A 17500-nucleotide genomic window follows, 5' to 3' on the forward strand; every position below is an offset into this window, starting at 1 on the left:
TGAAAAAATTTTCATTATCTGAGTTCCCGGAGCCCTCCCGATTGGTTGGCTGCCTGACCCGCAGCTGTGTCTCGAAGTGCCGGGGTGGCGCAGGGGCGGGAAGGGGTGCCCCGCGCCGTAGTCTTTGCTGCGGGAGCAATTAACGGGGCTTTTGACTCTCGGGGAAGTCAAGACTCTTCATGAGCAGAAAGAGGCAACGGCACTTCAGTGGATTTTGCTCATTTTCTCTCTGTTTCAGGAGAGTGAAGACAGCACGTGGCATCTGAGTGAGCGCGTCTGAGGGCGTCAGAGGCAGGGCTGGCCCCTGTGCCCTCTGAGCCTTGCAGGCTGCCTTTTCAGCACATGGGGCAAAGCCAGGGGGAGAGAAGTTAAGGAATATGTCTGACTTTTTGCTTCTTTCTTTTAAAAAAGAAATTAATTCAATTAATTCATCCTGTCACTTTCCTTAATTCTTTTGACATCTGCTCAAATTAAGGGTGAGGATATCTAGTCGTGAAAAGGTGAAGGAAAGCTTTGCTGTGTCTTTTTTTTTTTAGACTTTTTTTTTCTACAGCACGTTCTTATTGGTTATCTATTTTATATATATTAGTGTATATATTGTCAATCCCAATCTCCCAATTCATCCCACCAGCGAGCTTTGCTGTATCTTTTCTTATCAGATGAGGAAAGGGAAATGTTTGTGAAACTCACCAGGGGTGTGCTTCTGGCGTTTAGCTCCGGGGGTGGGGGGTGCTGCGCTGCAGAGGCCGTGGGTGGGTGTGGACAGAGCCCTCTGACCATGAAGTCCTCTGGAAGAGTCAGAGAGTGAGCTGGGATGACCCAGCTCAGAGGAAGGTTGGTCCCAAGTTTGTTTGCATCCCGGCAGCACCGGGGCATCTGCCTGCTCCCCACTGACGCCGCCATGAGAAGCCCTCTAGTGGGGACCGGCGGTACTGCGGGCCTCTCTGACATCAGCACCAATATTGTCCCTCTGGACCCCCAGCTCAGTGTGGAGCCCGCCCCAGTAGGAGGGTAGTGAAGTGGGGGGTCAGAGGGGCGTTCGGGGGCTTCCTTGGGGGTCCCGAGCACAGTGATGGGAACACGCCGGCCTGTCCGCGTGCCCGGGCTGGACAGCAGGCAGAGGGGACACACCGGGTCCTTTGCAGAGAGCAGGCAGGGCCTTCCTGAGGATGCTAAGCTGCCTCGTCGGGATGGATGCTGGTTCTGTCAGCTTAGCCTCTTGGAGAGTTGCAGTTGAGCAGAACAAGCAGAGTGGTGCTGCCTGGAGGCCACCTCCACTCCTAGGGCTTCAGGGGGAGGTGGAGCCACTTTTCCTGGCCCATGTTTTCTGCTGTCACTCCCCCAGCCCACACTGTGCCGTCTGTAGGGTCCTGTGTACTCTGCTCACACTGGGGTTTTGATCATTCTCTACCTTTTTTCTTTTGTAATTGCAGAATCATAAAATATTTTAATTTCAAGGTTAGCAATTTTCTCTTGCATACTTAATTTATAATTAGCTGGTTTATAAACCTGTTCTGTGAATATAATTTTACTGTTGCCAAATGTTCTTCATGAATAATTAAAGGCAAATCCCTATTTATCAAATTATTAATATACCTAATAGCCTTGTTTTCATAAACAATGCATTGGAGTTGGATTTAAAGAAAATCCTTCTCTGAGGGATCTGGTGTTTGGTTTCCACCACAGTGAGGACCCTCTCGGGGTGTCTGCACAGAGGGACACTTGTGCTGTGTTGATGTCACAGCCCCCGGCCTTCTTTCCTCCACAAAAGCCCAGGTATCAGTAGCTGGACAAACACAATGGCCATTCACCAGTGGGACTGGCCTCCTCGGCCTTGTGAACAATGTTGTTATTTGTTCCTAGCAGTTCAGGAGCATTTTTTGGAGGAAATGTAACAGATGAAACCATCCTTTCAGCCTTTTAAGATCTCTTTTGCCATAATCCTACCCCCATTAGCAGGGTACCGCTTTTCAAAGCGGGGAAAGCAACTTTTGCGTGCGAGTTTGGACATAAAAAGCCGTGGTCCCGGCCCTCCTGTTCGGTGACCTGGACCCTGTAGGATTCAGGTCCAGAAGACAGGGGCAGAGCGCAGAACGTGCTTCACCTGGGAAGGAAATGAAAACTCAGGCGGGGAGTTGGGGCGGTGAGGGCAACGCTCACCGGGCTCACGCGGCCCCGCCTACCTCAGCTCTCTTCAGTTTCATCCAGGACAACAGAGCTGTTTTTTCCCCTTGGACCGGCATCCAGATCACCTGCTCACCAATGGAAGGTTCCCAGCTGACGCCTAGCAATAGTTTGAACAACTGAAACAATAAGCAAGCCCACCATGCTAGTTCAGAACTATGCACTTAACAGCAGACTCGTGGGCTGTATCAGTCAAGGGTCTCCGGCCTCCCTGCCGGGCGTTTTAGGGGCCGAGCATCTCTCGGGAGCGTGGGAGCCGGCAGCCCCGGCCAGGCGAGGGGTGGGGGTGGGGGGGAGGCTTTTTTGTGTTCGCTGATTACCATCCGCTGGGTTTCCAGTCCACAGCCTGGAAGGAGATGAGGGCCACGCTTCTCTGTTCTTGGGGCTGCCATGTGTGAGCCCCTTGCCATGTGTGTGCGACGCCGTGTGTGTGATTCATTCCAGAGCAGTTTTAGTCCTCATAAAATATTCATTTTGCTTGTGCAGGGCCCTGTAATTGCCGTCTCTCACCCTGAATTATTTATGCCTTGCACAGGCTGACAAGGCTTTGCCATGCGGCCCTAGATGAATCAGAAACACGGGTCTTTGCTGCCAACAGCATCATAGTTTCACAAAACATGGCACCGGCGTCACTCTGGGCCGCCTCATCTCTAAATCCAGCTTTTCTTGATTTGACATTTTCTTTGCTCTTCCATTGTCTTAGGCAGGCAGAGAGGTTGCCTCTTAACTCGAAGCAGCAACCTTTCTCGCTCGCATGATAGCCGCTGTGCTCGAGACGGCTGATGTATCTTTATTGCCCTTACTTTTCTCATGCTCGGTAACAAGACAGTGCTTGGGCCCACTTTAAAGCCATATATTATACATTAGCGATAAAGTGATGCAAATAGTCCTGAATACTCTTCAAACAGATAGCGGAGATCAGCCCGGGTCTGACTGCTTGTCACAAAAACAGAAAATAAAAGGTGACTGGGAACTTGGGCCGAGCCGCCCGCTCCCGGCTGTGGGCTGCACGCTGGCCCGGCCTGAGGGTCCCAGGTGGGGCGGGCGAAGCGATGCGGGCTCCCCACTCTCGGCATCGTACGTGCGTCTCTTCAGCATCCAGCCTCTTCCCCAGCCCGGGCTCGCCCCGACATCTCTGCCTTGCAGCCGGGCGCCCGCCAACGGGTATTCCCTTGTGTTTCTGCGGTGCAGCCTGAGAGCGCCTTTCTGGCCAGGGGGGGACACGGGTGTGCGCGATCCCTGCACACCAGGACACGGGCACTTGGAACGCACCACGTCCAGATATTTAGGGAAACCACGTATCACGAATGCGGCGCTGGCAGGATGGAGTGAGACTCCTCCACGAACGTTTCCAAACTGGAGCAAAGACGCCCAATCGGCTCTGGGTGTCAGGAGCTCGTTTCCAAGCCGAGACAATGACAACCTGCAGCAATTCCCGTGCAAAATTCCCACGTGACGAAGGGCTCCAGGAAAGAGAATCTGTGCAATAATATTCACACACAGGGCTGTGCGGAGGCGTGGGGAGCTGGGCAGGCGGGACCGTGATCTGAACACCTTGGTTCTTCCCCGAGCCACAGAAAGGGCTTAATTTACGGCTCCTGGCTCATCAACAAAGGGAGGGGAAGAGGGAAGGCTCGGTGCTGTTTCAAGTAATGGATGACCCGGACACACATTTCTCTTGTATTTGTTGACACGCAGGAGTAATGAAGGTAAAGCTTTGCACACATGTGCCCCTCATTAAGCTGCATTACCTGCATGAAAACTAATAATTGCCACTGAGAGCTGGGCTCCCATTAATCATTTATAATGTTTTAATAAGTTTTTAATCAGGACCTAAAAGGCTAGAGAGGCCGGCGTAGGCAGGTTCGACACTGGTGTCCTGTGTGCACACACAGGCCTGATTTAAAATGTGATTTTTTTTTTTTATTAATAATTCAGCCCACGAAGATGATGGTTCTTAATTAAGCAAGCTGGCATGGACGAGGAAAACGTGTGTCTGAATAGGAAAACACGAACAAGGTCTCTCCCACTTGGAGATTGGGCGGGGGGGAAATAAACCCCAACCAAAAAAACCTCGTGTTTGTTTTGAGGATGCTCTCTGCTGCCGACAGAAATCAGAGTGGCAAGAGGGGTGATCCCCTCATCTTCAGATCCCTCCGAACGCACGCCCGTTCGGTGGGAGAGGTTTGAAACCCTAAGTTCGGATAAGCATAGGCACTTAATCTCTGCACACGAAGTCTCTGTAAAAGTCTCCCCTGGAGCTGGCAACAAGTCAGGGGGTGCATCTGACGTGAGACAAGTGATGCTGGCATTTTTCTTAAATAAGGAGCTTCGTGATCAGAGCTGGCAAATAGAGAGCAGTGTCCAGAGGGAGTGAGGAAGCTGTTTTAATGAGCCCGCAGCGAAAGACAAAATACAGACTGATTGACAGGGCGAATGATCTGCTGGGGAAATAATGTCAATGCCGCATCGCCCATTAGAAATAGAGAAATAGGTAAAGGGGGAGAAAGAAAGATAGGCACTTGAAACAAGAAGCCTGGTGTAAATATAGCGCACTTCACATTTCTTCTGTGTTGTGCGGTTGACTTCTTTTAAACAGATAACCTTATCAAAACTATCATGAGCTATCAGGACCAGTTACAGAAAATACTAACTAGAATCCTGACAGCAAGCCGGGGGGGGGGTAACGGAAGAGCGCAGAGCTTGGGCACGCATTTGCTTCGAGAACGTCTACCTGGGTTTTACTTATCTGAACACACTAAAGCCACCCAGAAAAGTTTAATGCGAGTCGTACCCGTTTCTCCAGAAGGAGGGCTCGGCAGGATCTGTCATGGGCGTGGAGATGGAACTGGCCGGCAAAGCTATTAAATCCCATCAGATCTCCTTGGCATCATTTTAATGAGAATCATTGCACAAGTACAAGATCACGGTATCTGCAAGTGCCTCTTGACAGCCGCTGCTGAAATTGTGATGAAACGAAAAACCATTATAGCAGAAATTTAGCGATAAGGCTCTTTGGAGGGACGGTGGGGCCTGGTGTGGCTGTGGACCTCGAAGGGTTAATTTTCTAAACCTAATAATGTTCGATAGTGAGGTATTTGTCAGGAGATAAAGAAGTGATAGAATCTGGGAAGTGGGTCCCTTGGCGATTGTAGTACAAATATTGTTAATGCGGTGTGGTTACTACAGCGAGGGAAAGTAAAATAGCCCCGGTCCACTAGAGACAGCCTCTGCTACAGTAGAGCAGGAACCTCCAGACAAAGGCCAGTAATTGTTGAACCGCGAGTCAAGCCGTGGATATCTTCAAATCCTCCTCCATCTGCATTTACATGCAGGATATCATGCGTGCCGGGGGACGGCGCCCACGGGGACGAGGAACCCGCAGTGGGGAGCCGGGCAGCCCCAGCCCTCTTGCCCGGGAGGGAGGCCCCTCACAAAGGCCATCTGGGCCCAGCTGTAAAATTCAGCCCCGTCCCCCCCCCCCGGCCCCTTCCTGATGACGTCATGCAGGCACTACAAGTATATGCGACCCATAACTTGAAATGCACAAGAATTTAATAAGTCTGGTGTTAAAGCAATTTGTCATGGCATATTTGAAGAATAAATCAGACTAATGGAGCAGATTTTCCCTCCCGTATGGCATTACAGGACGTGAGCCCAGTCATAGCTAATGGCAGGAGTGGGAGAAAAAGAGAGGCCTGACATTAAGACCCTCGCAGTTTGGAAATCCGATACGTATTGACCTGTGTACTATCTCAGTGCACAGATCTGATGTCAGCAGAGTGTACTCGTGTATAGGAACTGCTCATTACAGGTTTTCTGAAGGAAGCACATTGTCTCTGGGCCCCAGAAGCCGATCGGCTAGGATTGCTCAGTAATCAATACCGCAGCGACTGATGGCCCGGCGCACACCACAGCTGCGGCCACTGCTTTCAGGGACTTCCCAGTAATTAGCCGGGACTTGGAGGCAAGCACTCCACCACCGGTCACTTCCTTATCAGTCAGGGAAAAGTCTCTTAAAGGCCCTATCTTTTAATTTGACTCTTTCGCTATTTCCCTTCAAGAGGGCAGTAGCGGCCCCAGCGACCGACACCCCGAGAGGGGCCGCTGCCCTGTGGGGCTTCTCGTCCCTTTGGACGGGGACCTCCTCGCTGTGGTGGCGAATGGAAGCGAGGTGGGCGGCACACGAAGTTACCCGCTTTCAAAAGGGGAACGGCTCAGCGGTGTTCAGCCCGGTCGCAGGGCTGTGCAGCCACCACCGTCTCCTTCCGAACATTTCTGTCACCCCCCAAAAGGAGACCCCGTGCCCATCAGGCACTTCCCCAGCCCCGCAGCCCCTGGCGGCCACCAGAGGGTGGCGACTTTCCCAGCTGCGTCTTCTGGCCGCTTCTCTCTACTCACTCTTCCTTGTCAAGGTTATTAGGTATGAAAAGAGCCTTCTGGATTTGCGTCCTGGATGCGGTCACTAAAGACGTGGGGGCTCGATCGGGAATGGGGTCCCTGCCCTCCCGGAACCCCGGAAGCTGTCAGCGCCGTGATTTACACACAAATGCTCTGGGAGTTTTGATGGGTGACGTGGAGGCCTATCCAGTGGCATTAGTTTGCTGCTTGTTAAGAGCTCAGCCTTAAGGTGGAAAATCGGGACCTCCAGCCCTGCCCCAGATACCAATACTTTTCGACCCTGGACTCAGGTTTCCCACGTCACTTGTGATCGAGGGCCAGGAGAGGAGGCCGTGGCCGCTCGGACTGAGGCTGGGCTCACATGCGGGAGGGGCTGCTGGAAGCCGGAGCTCTGTCCTGGGTGTGCCCGTCACCCGTGCTCAGGGGGCCCACCTGGGTATCCCGACTTGCAGCCTCATGGCCCTGAAGCTTGCGGTCACTCCTGTTTCCAAGCACCCGCAAGACCAGGCCCTGAGACAGTCTAAAACTCGACGGTTAAAAAAGTTTTTTTAAATCTCTGCATATAGTGTTTCCTGAGATGCTGCGTGCGAATAGGTAGTTGCAGACATGTGATAGCCACATGCAAAGGACAGCCGTTGTGACAGCTCCAAGTTTCCTTTTTCTCCTCAATCACCAGGGTGCGCACGCCAAGCCCACTGCATTTCTAAGGAGACAATCCATTTCTCCTTTGACCAGAGGGAAAGAAATCATTATGACATGATTAGTGGCTTCGGCTAGGTGAGGAACGGCAGTGGCAGGGAAGGCGGCGAGGATGAGTGGTATTAATTACCTAACGCTTGCTGGCAAGATAATTTTATCAGTGATTTGGCCATTGGTAAGTTGCAGCTTTGGGTAAGAGTGGGCAAGTTCTTAGCTGCTGGAAACAGGAGGGAAGGGGCCGGTGTCAGAGGAGATGCATCTCATCAGCTTTTCTCTGACAAACCAAATTCATTCCTTATGTAATTGATAACGGCCTTGGCCAATTACTTCACACATTACAATACACAGAGGCCCCCTTTACAGGTTTTGCAGGGCTGTAATTAGCGATGCTAATACCCCCTTTATTGGCCCTAATATTGCTCAGCACCTTTCGCCATCCTGGAACCCACTAGAGCCCCGTGGCCTGTCAGGACCGCTGATTATTGAGAAGGATAGCTTTAATCAAACATAATTGCAGTTAATTTTTCTCTCCTGCTCTCTGTTGCCAGCGTCTAATGCCACGGACTCCTTGATATTCCATTAAATTACAATTAAACAGCCTCCTTTGTTTCTGATTGTCCTGAACAACACCACAAAGTTCTGTAGCCGCTTACAGGAGAGTGTTTGGTCCTAATTGCCTGCTGGCCCACAAAGGGCCAATTTACACAATACCCATGTAGAATTTAAACAGTTCATAATGTAATGGATATTACACAGGAGCCTAACACTACAATTAAAATGATTTTCATCAGATAGAGAAGCCCTGGTTAATCAGCTTCATAAAAGTAAATATAAATGAACTAATTCATAGCTTAAACACACAGAAGGGGAGCAGACTTTGAAATCCGTTACTGAGGTGAGGGCTCGCCCCTTATTGCGTGATAAGCCCCCGGAGTGGGCTCCAGCTAACACGGTCAGTCCTGCTGTTCGAGCCCCGCTGAAGGTGCCCGTGTCCTGCCGCTGAGCACTTCAGGGGGCACTGGCATTATTGGGGAGGGTGCTGGCACAAATGCCACCGAGACCAAACTGAACTTTCTGCTGAGCATAACTGTCCCTGCAGAAGGGAGGGCGGCCTTGGAGTCTCCAGCTCAGGCTCAAGCTCTCAGTGTCTGGACCCAGCAGCTCTCCCACCCCTGCCTCCCAGATAGAGGGCCCCTGGGCTCATCTTCACAGGATGCCCCAGAGTCGGGAGAGGCAGCCTGTTGTTACCAGCTCTCCTAAGAGCGAAGGAGATCACCCACGTGGCTTCTCTGCTGATCCCCGCGCGCCCTAAAAGAGGAAACCTGACTTCCAGAGTAATGAGATCACACCTTTCCCCCTTCTAATCGCTGCTGAGAACTTTCCAGGATTTTGTGTGCCGTTTCCGAGCGGAACGTTACTGGGGAGTTCCGACGGATGTGTAGCCGTTTGCCCTGAGCTGCTGCTTCCCCTCCTGCCTGGGAGAAACAAGTAAATAAAGCCCATATTTCAAGCTTGATTTACTCTGGTACCTACTGTGAAAGATGATGACTCTTTAGGGAAATAAAGACAGGGTCAGGGAATTAGTGTACATAATGGTCATTTTGATGATGGGCCAACAGATGCAGCCGGGAGCACACTGTACACAATTAAGCGTAATGTACTAATGACAGGTTAGAGTTTTTATCGCCTCTTTGCCATCGAGCAGCAAATCCATGGTTAGCAGTAATAAAGAGTTTATTGGTGTTGAAGCCAAAGATTTTCTGACATAGGAAAGATTTTTCCTTTCATAACAAGAGTATTAAATCCTCTGTGTACCAGACTCTAGAAGTGAGATATGTAAAGTGCCTGTCAGATAGTTCTTAGAAAAAAAGCCAATTAAAGGGTAATTGAGTAAAGGATGAGAACCACCGTTTGACTTCCCGCGTCCGCGTTCCTTCCTCACCCTACCCGCACGTCCCAAGGCCCGCGAGCCCTCGCTAGCAGAGGCACACGCTCGCCCCGGATGTGACGGTGCGCGGGGTCGGGAGCCACGCGCTGGCCGGACCGTGCCGCCCACCTCGAGGAGGCCTGATTGGATCCTCGAGGAGCCGAAATGAGGGTGAACGCTAAGCGCAAGGCTCCTCTCCCTCCATAAGGGCCCAACCTGCGTCCGTTCCTGCGCACGTTGGGCCTTATTTCGTGTGTGTAATTGGGGCCCGAGTGCCCGGGAGGGATCCTGCTCTGTAGGGCCGTACGCTCCAGACCTGCAGGTCTTTCTAAGTCCTCGCGCCGCTTTTTGAGAAACTTTGAAAAGAATCCTACCGTTGCCTACGCACCCAAAACGTGTGTGTGTGTGTGTGTGTGTGTGTGCGTGCACACACACCCCGCTGCTCCGGAGTTGACCCCGAGATGCTCGGGGTGGTGAGGGGGCCCAGCGCCCAACTCTGCCCATTTCTGCAGCTGGCGGTAGTGAAGGCCCACGGGGGCCAGGCCGCTCACGCCTACAGTGACCATGCCCGGCGAGGGCCGTTCAGGCTCGGTGCCCGCTCTGCTCTCCGGGAGGTGAAAGGGTGAGAGCTGGCTAAAAAGACATCACGGAATTGAAAGAAACCTCCTCTGGCGGGGGCAGAAATCAGAGCGCACGAAAGCTCCCCCCGTCGGCTCCGTGCAGATGAGCGGCTCCGGCCGGCGCCTGCCTGGAGATTAGCTGGGTGGTAACGTGAGGCGTAATTGCGCCATGTGGCTGCCCCCAAAGTGAGAACCTAATTGCCTGACAGGACGATAACTTCGTGCCGCCCTCACCTTGTTAGGCCCTCACGCGGTTGGGCGCAGGGTGGCCGCAGGTGCGCTTCATTTCCCTCGCTGCGGAGTGCGTGGAGCTTAATTGCACCGTGGTTGTTAGAAATTGGTGGGTGGACGGCCGGGCAGCCTCCTGTATGCTGACGGCAGATGGTGTTCAGAGGCGCGGCGAGCTAAGTGTGTAGGTGAGGCGAGTTAATAAAAGATGTAAATTCTGGCCTAAAATAGTGAGGCCGTGCGGGCTGTAAGGAAATTTAATTCAGTGGCCACTATTCTTCTTCCCATCCGTCGGCTTTTCCTCTGCCCCGGTGGAAAGTCGTCCAGGGCATGTTGGGAATGCAGCTGGAGACGTGCATCTCAGTCTCCCAGATCTTTGTATTTTCTGATATGATAGTCAGCTGCAAGGAACCTTGACTGTCCGCTTGAAGTCAGGGAAGTCGTGTGAAACTTCATAAAAAATGAGTCATCAACCAGTAGGACAGAGGATACTTGGAAAGAAGATAGAGGAGACGTTTGTTGATAGCCTCGTGGACAGGGTGTCAGCCCAGAGGCCCCAGGATGCGGGCGGCCTTCTCCAGACGAGCCGAGCTGGTGCGGGGCCGAGACCCCCCGTTCTCCCGTGGCTGGCGGTGCAGCCAGGCCTCCCGGGGTCCACGCGTTCCTGTTGTGAGCCAGAGCTTCCATGTTTGTCACAGAGCACGCGGGAATGGGGAGGACAAGGTGATGATGTTTCTGTCACAGCATCTCAACGCTCTGTCAGGACCCCTGAAACGTCATGCTTCAGAACAAGGCCAGGCCTTGGCGGGAAGCAGAAACAGCTCTGCGACTAGCCTCCCCTACAACCAGGGCAGCGCCTGGTCCCTTCCCCCTAAGCGACGGTTTCCTTGCCTCATGGTGGGGGGGTGGGGGGGGCCTTGATCGGTCCCTTAAAACCACACGTAGGTCCCTTAAAACCAACGACTTCATAGAAGTCGTCGCTGCCCTTGAAACAGCACCCCAGATCTTCTCTTAAGAGTCATACCTATTGTAACTTGAAAAGCCCATCTTTAAAATCGTGTTTACCTAGGCAGTCATGGTCCCTGGGCTCGAGTTGCCAGGTAGAATTCAGCACGTCCAGTTAAATTTGAATTTCGGAGAAATAATTTTTTTTTTTTTAGGATAGGTATGCTTTGGGACAGGCCTAGCCTAAAAAATTCTTCGTTGTTTATCTGAAATTCAAATTTAACTAGGCATCCTGTGTTTTTATTTGCTGAAGCTGGCAGCCCTCTCTGGGGTGGACAGGTCCCCAGTGATTAATGGTCGTGCAAAGATCCAGGTGAGAAATGGCCAATTTAAGTCACGGTTGTTATGATAAAGCTTGGAAACCCCCAGTGTCCAGGCAAATGTAAGTCACCGCTTCCTTGTGTGGAGATCTTCCACAGTGGCCAGTGGACCCAGAGGTGCCTGCCTGGCCTCTCCGAGTTCTCTCTCTCTCCCTATCGCCCCCTACGGGGCAGCCAGCAGGTGGTATGGGGGTCGGCTCCCCATGCGAGAGTGTCTTTCAAAAAAAGTCTGTGTCTTTTGTCTGATAACCCTAACGAATATCCATTTTTTGTATTTTTATAGATTCTTTCTAAAGTTTTTCCTCAAGTGCAATCAGAACTGTTTGAAGAATGCAGGCAACCCTCGGGACATGCGAAGATTCCAGGTACACGATTCTGGACCGCGGTCCGGACTTAACACTTGTGAACGTTGAATTCCCTGAAGTTGCAATTGTTCGGAAACCAACCTTTAGTTCTCAGGGGCTTTGGGTGCAAATGAGCCAGGATGGGCTCATTTGAAGGAACATTTAAATCGAAAGCTCTAGAAATGGTCTGGCACCCCAGTCCGCCAGAGTCGTGGAGCCCAGTCGTGGCCCGTGACCAAGTGAAGCTGGCTCTGGAAACGTGACCTGCGCTTTTGCTCTGATGACAGGGTGTGCCTCTGCCTCCTGGGGCAGTGCACACCGCCCTGGCCCTCTGTGTTGGGCGGCGGGGTACCCCGAAATCAGAGTGATCGGGGCTGTGGGTTAAGGTGGAGTCTGTCTTACATTCAATCATGGTGAGTCCGGTGGGTGTGTTTCAAAATGACTGTTTCAGGATTTTTGCAAGTAGAGTCCTCATAAGGTTAGCATCTCACTTCGTCTGTTTCCTCAGTTGCACCTTGCTCTTCATGCTTGTTCACTTGGTTAGACTTTGGAGCCCACGCTGAAGCTCTTCCTTAGGGATGGATTGATCTGTGGTAGGGGAGGACCGCTAGGTAATATATGGGGTGTACTCAGGACTGAGGGGGCTGCACCTGTTCCACGCAGGCCTCTACCAATTCCAGAATGTCTCCCCAGCTCAGCTTCCCTCCCCTGAGGCTGGGCTGTTCTCGCCTCCTTAATTTCACACCTCGGAGCTAGACCGCGTTCCTGAACCCAGGCTAACGTTAGTCCTCTGGTTAGTTATCCTCAGATCAGAGGATTTCCTCTTGAGGAGAGGCGTGGAGAGCCAGTTGGGCTCAGGGATGAATTCTGAGGCAGTCATGGTCTTCTTGCCTTTGTTTGTGAACGACTAGGAGGTGACTTCGGGGTGAAGGGTGCTCAGCAAACATGATGGATTGTTTTGCTGATTTTAATTGTAAAAATATCTGGGCTGGGATCCAAAACCAGGTGGCTCCTGGTCCGTACCCACCAGAGAAGAATTTGGGAGCTCACTGCTAGGCTGGATGTTACCAAATACTTCTTCTGTGGGATTTAGGCTAGTTTACCATCAAATCACTCGAGGCTTTTTCTTAGAAATGTAAGTTATGCTTCAGTCTTCAGGCGAAATGTGACATCTGTCTTGACATCCAACCAACCAGTCAGAGCGGTGGAGCCGGTGGACCCGCCGACAGCCATGCCCTGACCCTGGGGGCGGCGTCTCTTGCAGACAGTGGGGCGGGCTTCCGCTCCTCTTGTGCGAGGCTTCACGTTGGTCCATCGAGCAGAGTGGAGGTCACACACTGGCTCGCCAGTGGCTGAGGCAGCGTCAGTCGCAGGTGGAGCCCGCAGTTACTAGAAGGACTTCCTCCCTCTCTTTAGCTAATCTCTCTGCCTCTCAGGAGGTTTAACTGGACTTAACACTAGATCAGGGCTTACACGACGTTTCCAGCGGGCACCACGATCTCAGCACCTTTCTGTAGGTGCACCGCAGGGCTGGCCCGGCCGAGAAACAAACACAGCTTGTCTGCTTTCTCTGCTCAGCTATGCTTTTCCCTTGGTGACTGACCTATATAGAGACGACGGAGCAAAGACAGTGTCCCTTTTTTTTTCTTTCTTTTTTTTTTTTTGCGGTACGCGGGCCTCTCACTGCTGTGGCCTCTCCCGTTGCGGAGCACAGGCTCCGGACGCGCAGGCCCAGCGGCCATGGCTCACGGGCCCAGCCGCTCTGCGGCATGCGGGATCCTCCCGGACCGGGGCACGAACCCATGTCCCCTGCATCGGCAGGCGGACTCTCAATCACGGCGCCACCAGGGAAGCCCGACAGTGTCCCTTTTTATTTTGATTTTTACCCTTTCTTGTTTCTTTAACTTTTCACGGTTTAGGAACGTAAAGAGAATCAAGTCTGCAGCTCGGGGTTAGTCCTGTGTCTTTGCACCCCATTCAGGGGAAGTGTCGGTAGAGGTCCCCCTGCACCCAGGGCGGGGCCTGGTGGACAGGCTGCCAGGAGGGTGCCTTTGTGACCCCGGCAGCCCTGCGTCCCCTGCGTAGAGGCTGCCAGGCGAGTAGTGGCCCCAGAGTGGGGTCAGAGCCACCCCTGCTAGGGCAACGGAGATAGTTGAGAGAGATGATGCTGAGACGTCTGAGCCTGGACCTGGGGATGCTGTGGTGGCACTGACATTACTTTGAGGCCCAGAGGGGCCTGATGCTGTGGAGACTTTAACGATCTTGGCAGTGCCCACAGCCAGAGAGAGTCGTCTGGGAAGGTGTCCCCTTCCTTTGCGGGACTGTGGGTGCGGTGGGTACCGGTCCTGCTTCACGGGCTTCTTGTGGGGCCTGAGATTTTTATAAAAAATCAGTTACTCCCAGATGTATTAACATATAAGTGTGCAGCTTTGCTTTTTAAAAAATCGTATTTATTTACAATCACTTTTATGTATCATTTTTTTCTTAACTAGTAGACTTTCTTTTTGAGAGCAGTTTTATTTAGGTTTACAGAAAAATTTCACAGAAAGTGAAGAATTCCCATGAGCCCCTGGCCTCCCCTCCCCCCGACTCTCCTCTGTTATTAGCATCTTGCATCGGTCTGGCTCGTCATTAACGGAGGTCCACTGTAGCTGTGGCTTTGAACTCACCATACGTGGCATGCCTTGACGTGTGCCCACCCTCCTGCCCAGCTTTTCTCCGTGGGGTCGTGGTTCTCTAGGTGGTACCAGCCCTCTCCACTGCCCAAACGTGGCAAAGAACCGGGCTCTCTCCACCCCAAATCCAGGCTCCGGCCCCCAGGTCCTGATGTAAGACCCAGACTGAACCTGCGCTCACATCTGTGCTACCCCAGCTATTCTGGAAATAATGCAGTATACAGACCTGCCTCTGTCCAAGGAAATGCTCAAGGCCGGTGTAATTTCCTAGTTCCTGGGTCCGTGAGGTGGGGGGTGCCAATTCTGGGGTGCTTGTTCCAAGCTCCCCTGGGAGGACGTCTGGGGTCCTCAAGGCGTCCCTGCCAGTGTGACTTCCTTTTTTACTTCTGCGAAGCACTGAGCATGTGGGGGAGCCCGGCCCCCATCTCTTCCCCGGCCACCCGCACCCCGAACCTGGACCTCAGGGCCGCGCCTTTCCCTCCCACAGGATCACACTCCCTTGGTAGAGCAGGTGCTAGCCATCCTCGCCGTCCTTCACCATGAACTTGAGAAAGGGCACTTTCCCTGCACTGAAACCATTTTATTCCTATTCAGCTCGGCCTTTTCAGATGCAAAAACGTTCATTACCAGATGTTGGACGTAATTGTGACGTTGACCCAGGGATCATCTGATGCTAGGATGTGGGTAGCAGAAGGAGCTTCTGATTTATGAAGCCTTTTTTTGGGAGGGGGGCAACTCTGAACCCTCACAACTCTTCCAGGAAGGACAGTCTCCAGTGAACTCATTTTAATTAGATCAACTATCTCATCAATATGTGAACAGATCAATCAAAATAGCTTTAAAGTGAGTGGCTGGAGGGGTGTCTCTGAAGCTAATGGTGAGAAGAATATTTCTGTGGATTGAATTCACTTGTTAGCATAACAGGAGATTAAACTGTAATTAGCGCAGCGGGTCTGGAAGAGAAGCAATCGTGAGTCACAGCAAAACTGCCCACACACCCCATTAGCCAAAAACGCTGTGCGCGCACGTGGCCTCGAGGGGGATCCGGGAGCAGGAGTGGGTGCCCGGCTCGAGACCTTGGGGGCTGGCTTGCCGGGCACCCCTGAAGGGGCCTGACACCTGGCAGGGCCCCGCCTCCACCTCCGACTCCGGTTTCACCTGCGCTTGTCTCTGCAGGTTGTCGTGTCGACCACGGTCAACGTGGACGGCCACGTGCTGGCCGTGTCTGACAACATGTTTGTGCACAACAACTCCAAACACGGGCGGCGGGCCCGCCGCCTGGACCCGTCAGAAGGTACGGCCCCTTCTTATCTGGAAAATGGTAGGCACATGCTACATGCCTTCTTTTTAATTTGCGATGCTTCCTTTTCTCTGTGCCATCCTTTCTGTTGATTCACGCCCAGTTGCTCCCGCCAGGCCCCCTCGCGGGTCAGACCCCCGTCCCTGGGACAGCCCCCGCCCCGGCGTCCCTCTCCCCTCCCTCACTGGCGGTCTCAGCTTTCCCGCCCACCTCACCTGCCATGGCCCTCACGTTATTGGTTTGTCTGTGTCTAAGCTTTCTTTTGCTGAGCGCTTTTCCTGCAGTTTTAACGTATTTGGTTTTATTTTGGCTTGTCTAGCCCCCATCCGGCTCATCCCCAGATGCTTTGGGCACCTTTTGGTGGGCGCTCACATCCTGGTCCCGTGAGCCTGAGCTCATGGACTTCAAGGACCTCCTGGCCCTCCATGGAGAGCGGACGTGTGTGTGTGCGTGTGTGTGTGTGCGCGCGTGCACGCGCATGGGTATTCACACGTGGGGGATGGGTGGAGGGGGTGAGGAAAAAAACGGCATAAAATGTTGCTAACCAAATGCTTTCAAGTGATGGACTGCTTGTTAAAAGAGAAGAATTTCGATAAGGGTGACAGGCAGGCAGGCGTGTAAGTCAAACTTCAGCAACACACAGACCCTGGGCCTTCACAAGTCGCCCTGTCACCAGCTCCGTGCGGACGCGCGGGTCCCGCCACGTGTCACCTCCCCTCCAACATGAGGTCCTTTCCTCTCTAAGACATTTCACGAAAACCATGAGATTCTGACCAATACGAATTGTTGGGAAAGTAATGTGAGGTTTTTTTGTTTTTAAGTGAATTGCAAACAAAACAGCATGGTTAAATTCTTTAGCGCAAAAGAACCCATAAAACTAAGCAGTTAGAAGACACATCCTCTAGACTGAGGTCTTGGATTTAGGGGCCGCCCGTGAGACAGACAGACATGTACACAGGAAAATGAATGAAGCCCGTGCAGGTCATCAGAATGAAATATGATTCAGACGTAAAAACTGGAAGACAATTTGTGAATCTGCTGCGGTCCACAAAGTAAACGAATTTGTTTTTCTACATTAATGACTAAGGTGTAAGAGAACAAAAATATAATAACTAAAGGTCGCCCTGGGTGCCAGGGTCATTAGAATCTGTGACGTACTGTTTATCTCCTTCCAATGCACTGAAGGTAGGTGTGTGTTTTGCTTAGTAACCATCACTAATGAGGTTCACAATTAAGAAGGCTGGATCCCCGTCCTCGGCGCCCCGCTTCCCCAGAGAGCCAGCGCTGGCAACGTGATAGGTTCACGAGGCCCCCGCAGCCCTCTGGTGTTAGGTTGTAGAGTGGGTCCAACATCAGCCTCCTCTAATGAGCTATTATGATCTGAGCAAAGTACAAGTATTTATTTTTGTAAGTAGCATGAAAAAGCATTTGACTGTAAGCAGAAAATATAGCATTTAGAAAAATAAAGGCCACTCGTGGGTGCCTTGGAGATAAAACCCAACTAATCAAAAGCTATTTGCAGACGCAGTCTCGCTCGAGATTATTTTAGGTTTGTTTTTCAATTTTTTTAATCAACGTTTAAACCAAGTCACTTGCTTGCAAGAGATTGAAATATCTTACCCAGTCCCCCCAAATGACTCATAATTAAAAGATGCAAATAGGTGACTGAGAGCTAGCACATATAGGTCTTTGAGAGGGAGGCATTAGTCATCAGTGGGAAGGTTTTTGTTTGTTGCTCTGTAATTAATGCCCAGTTCTCAAGAGCCCTACAGAATATGACGGGGTGCTCTCTGGGAT

General features: G+C 52.0%; 1 protein-coding gene across 3 annotated transcripts in view; it reads left to right on the forward strand.

Moving 5' to 3' along the window:
- Window positions 1-17500, forward strand: part of EBF3 (EBF transcription factor 3) — a 116522-nt gene that overhangs the window by 65496 nt on the left and 33526 nt on the right. For all 3 annotated transcript variants that reach the window (XM_030832099.2, XM_060286300.1, XM_030832101.2), the window contains exons 7-8: window positions 11668-11749; window positions 15580-15697. In XM_030832099.2, coding sequence (XP_030687959.1) covers window positions 11668-11749; window positions 15580-15697 — 200 coding nt within the window. The remainder of the gene's footprint in view (window positions 1-11667; window positions 11750-15579; window positions 15698-17500) is intronic.

This window comes from Globicephala melas, chromosome 16 (assembly GCF_963455315.2).
Source record: "Globicephala melas chromosome 16, mGloMel1.2, whole genome shotgun sequence".
Taxonomy (NCBI): domain Eukaryota; kingdom Metazoa; phylum Chordata; class Mammalia; order Artiodactyla; family Delphinidae; genus Globicephala; species Globicephala melas.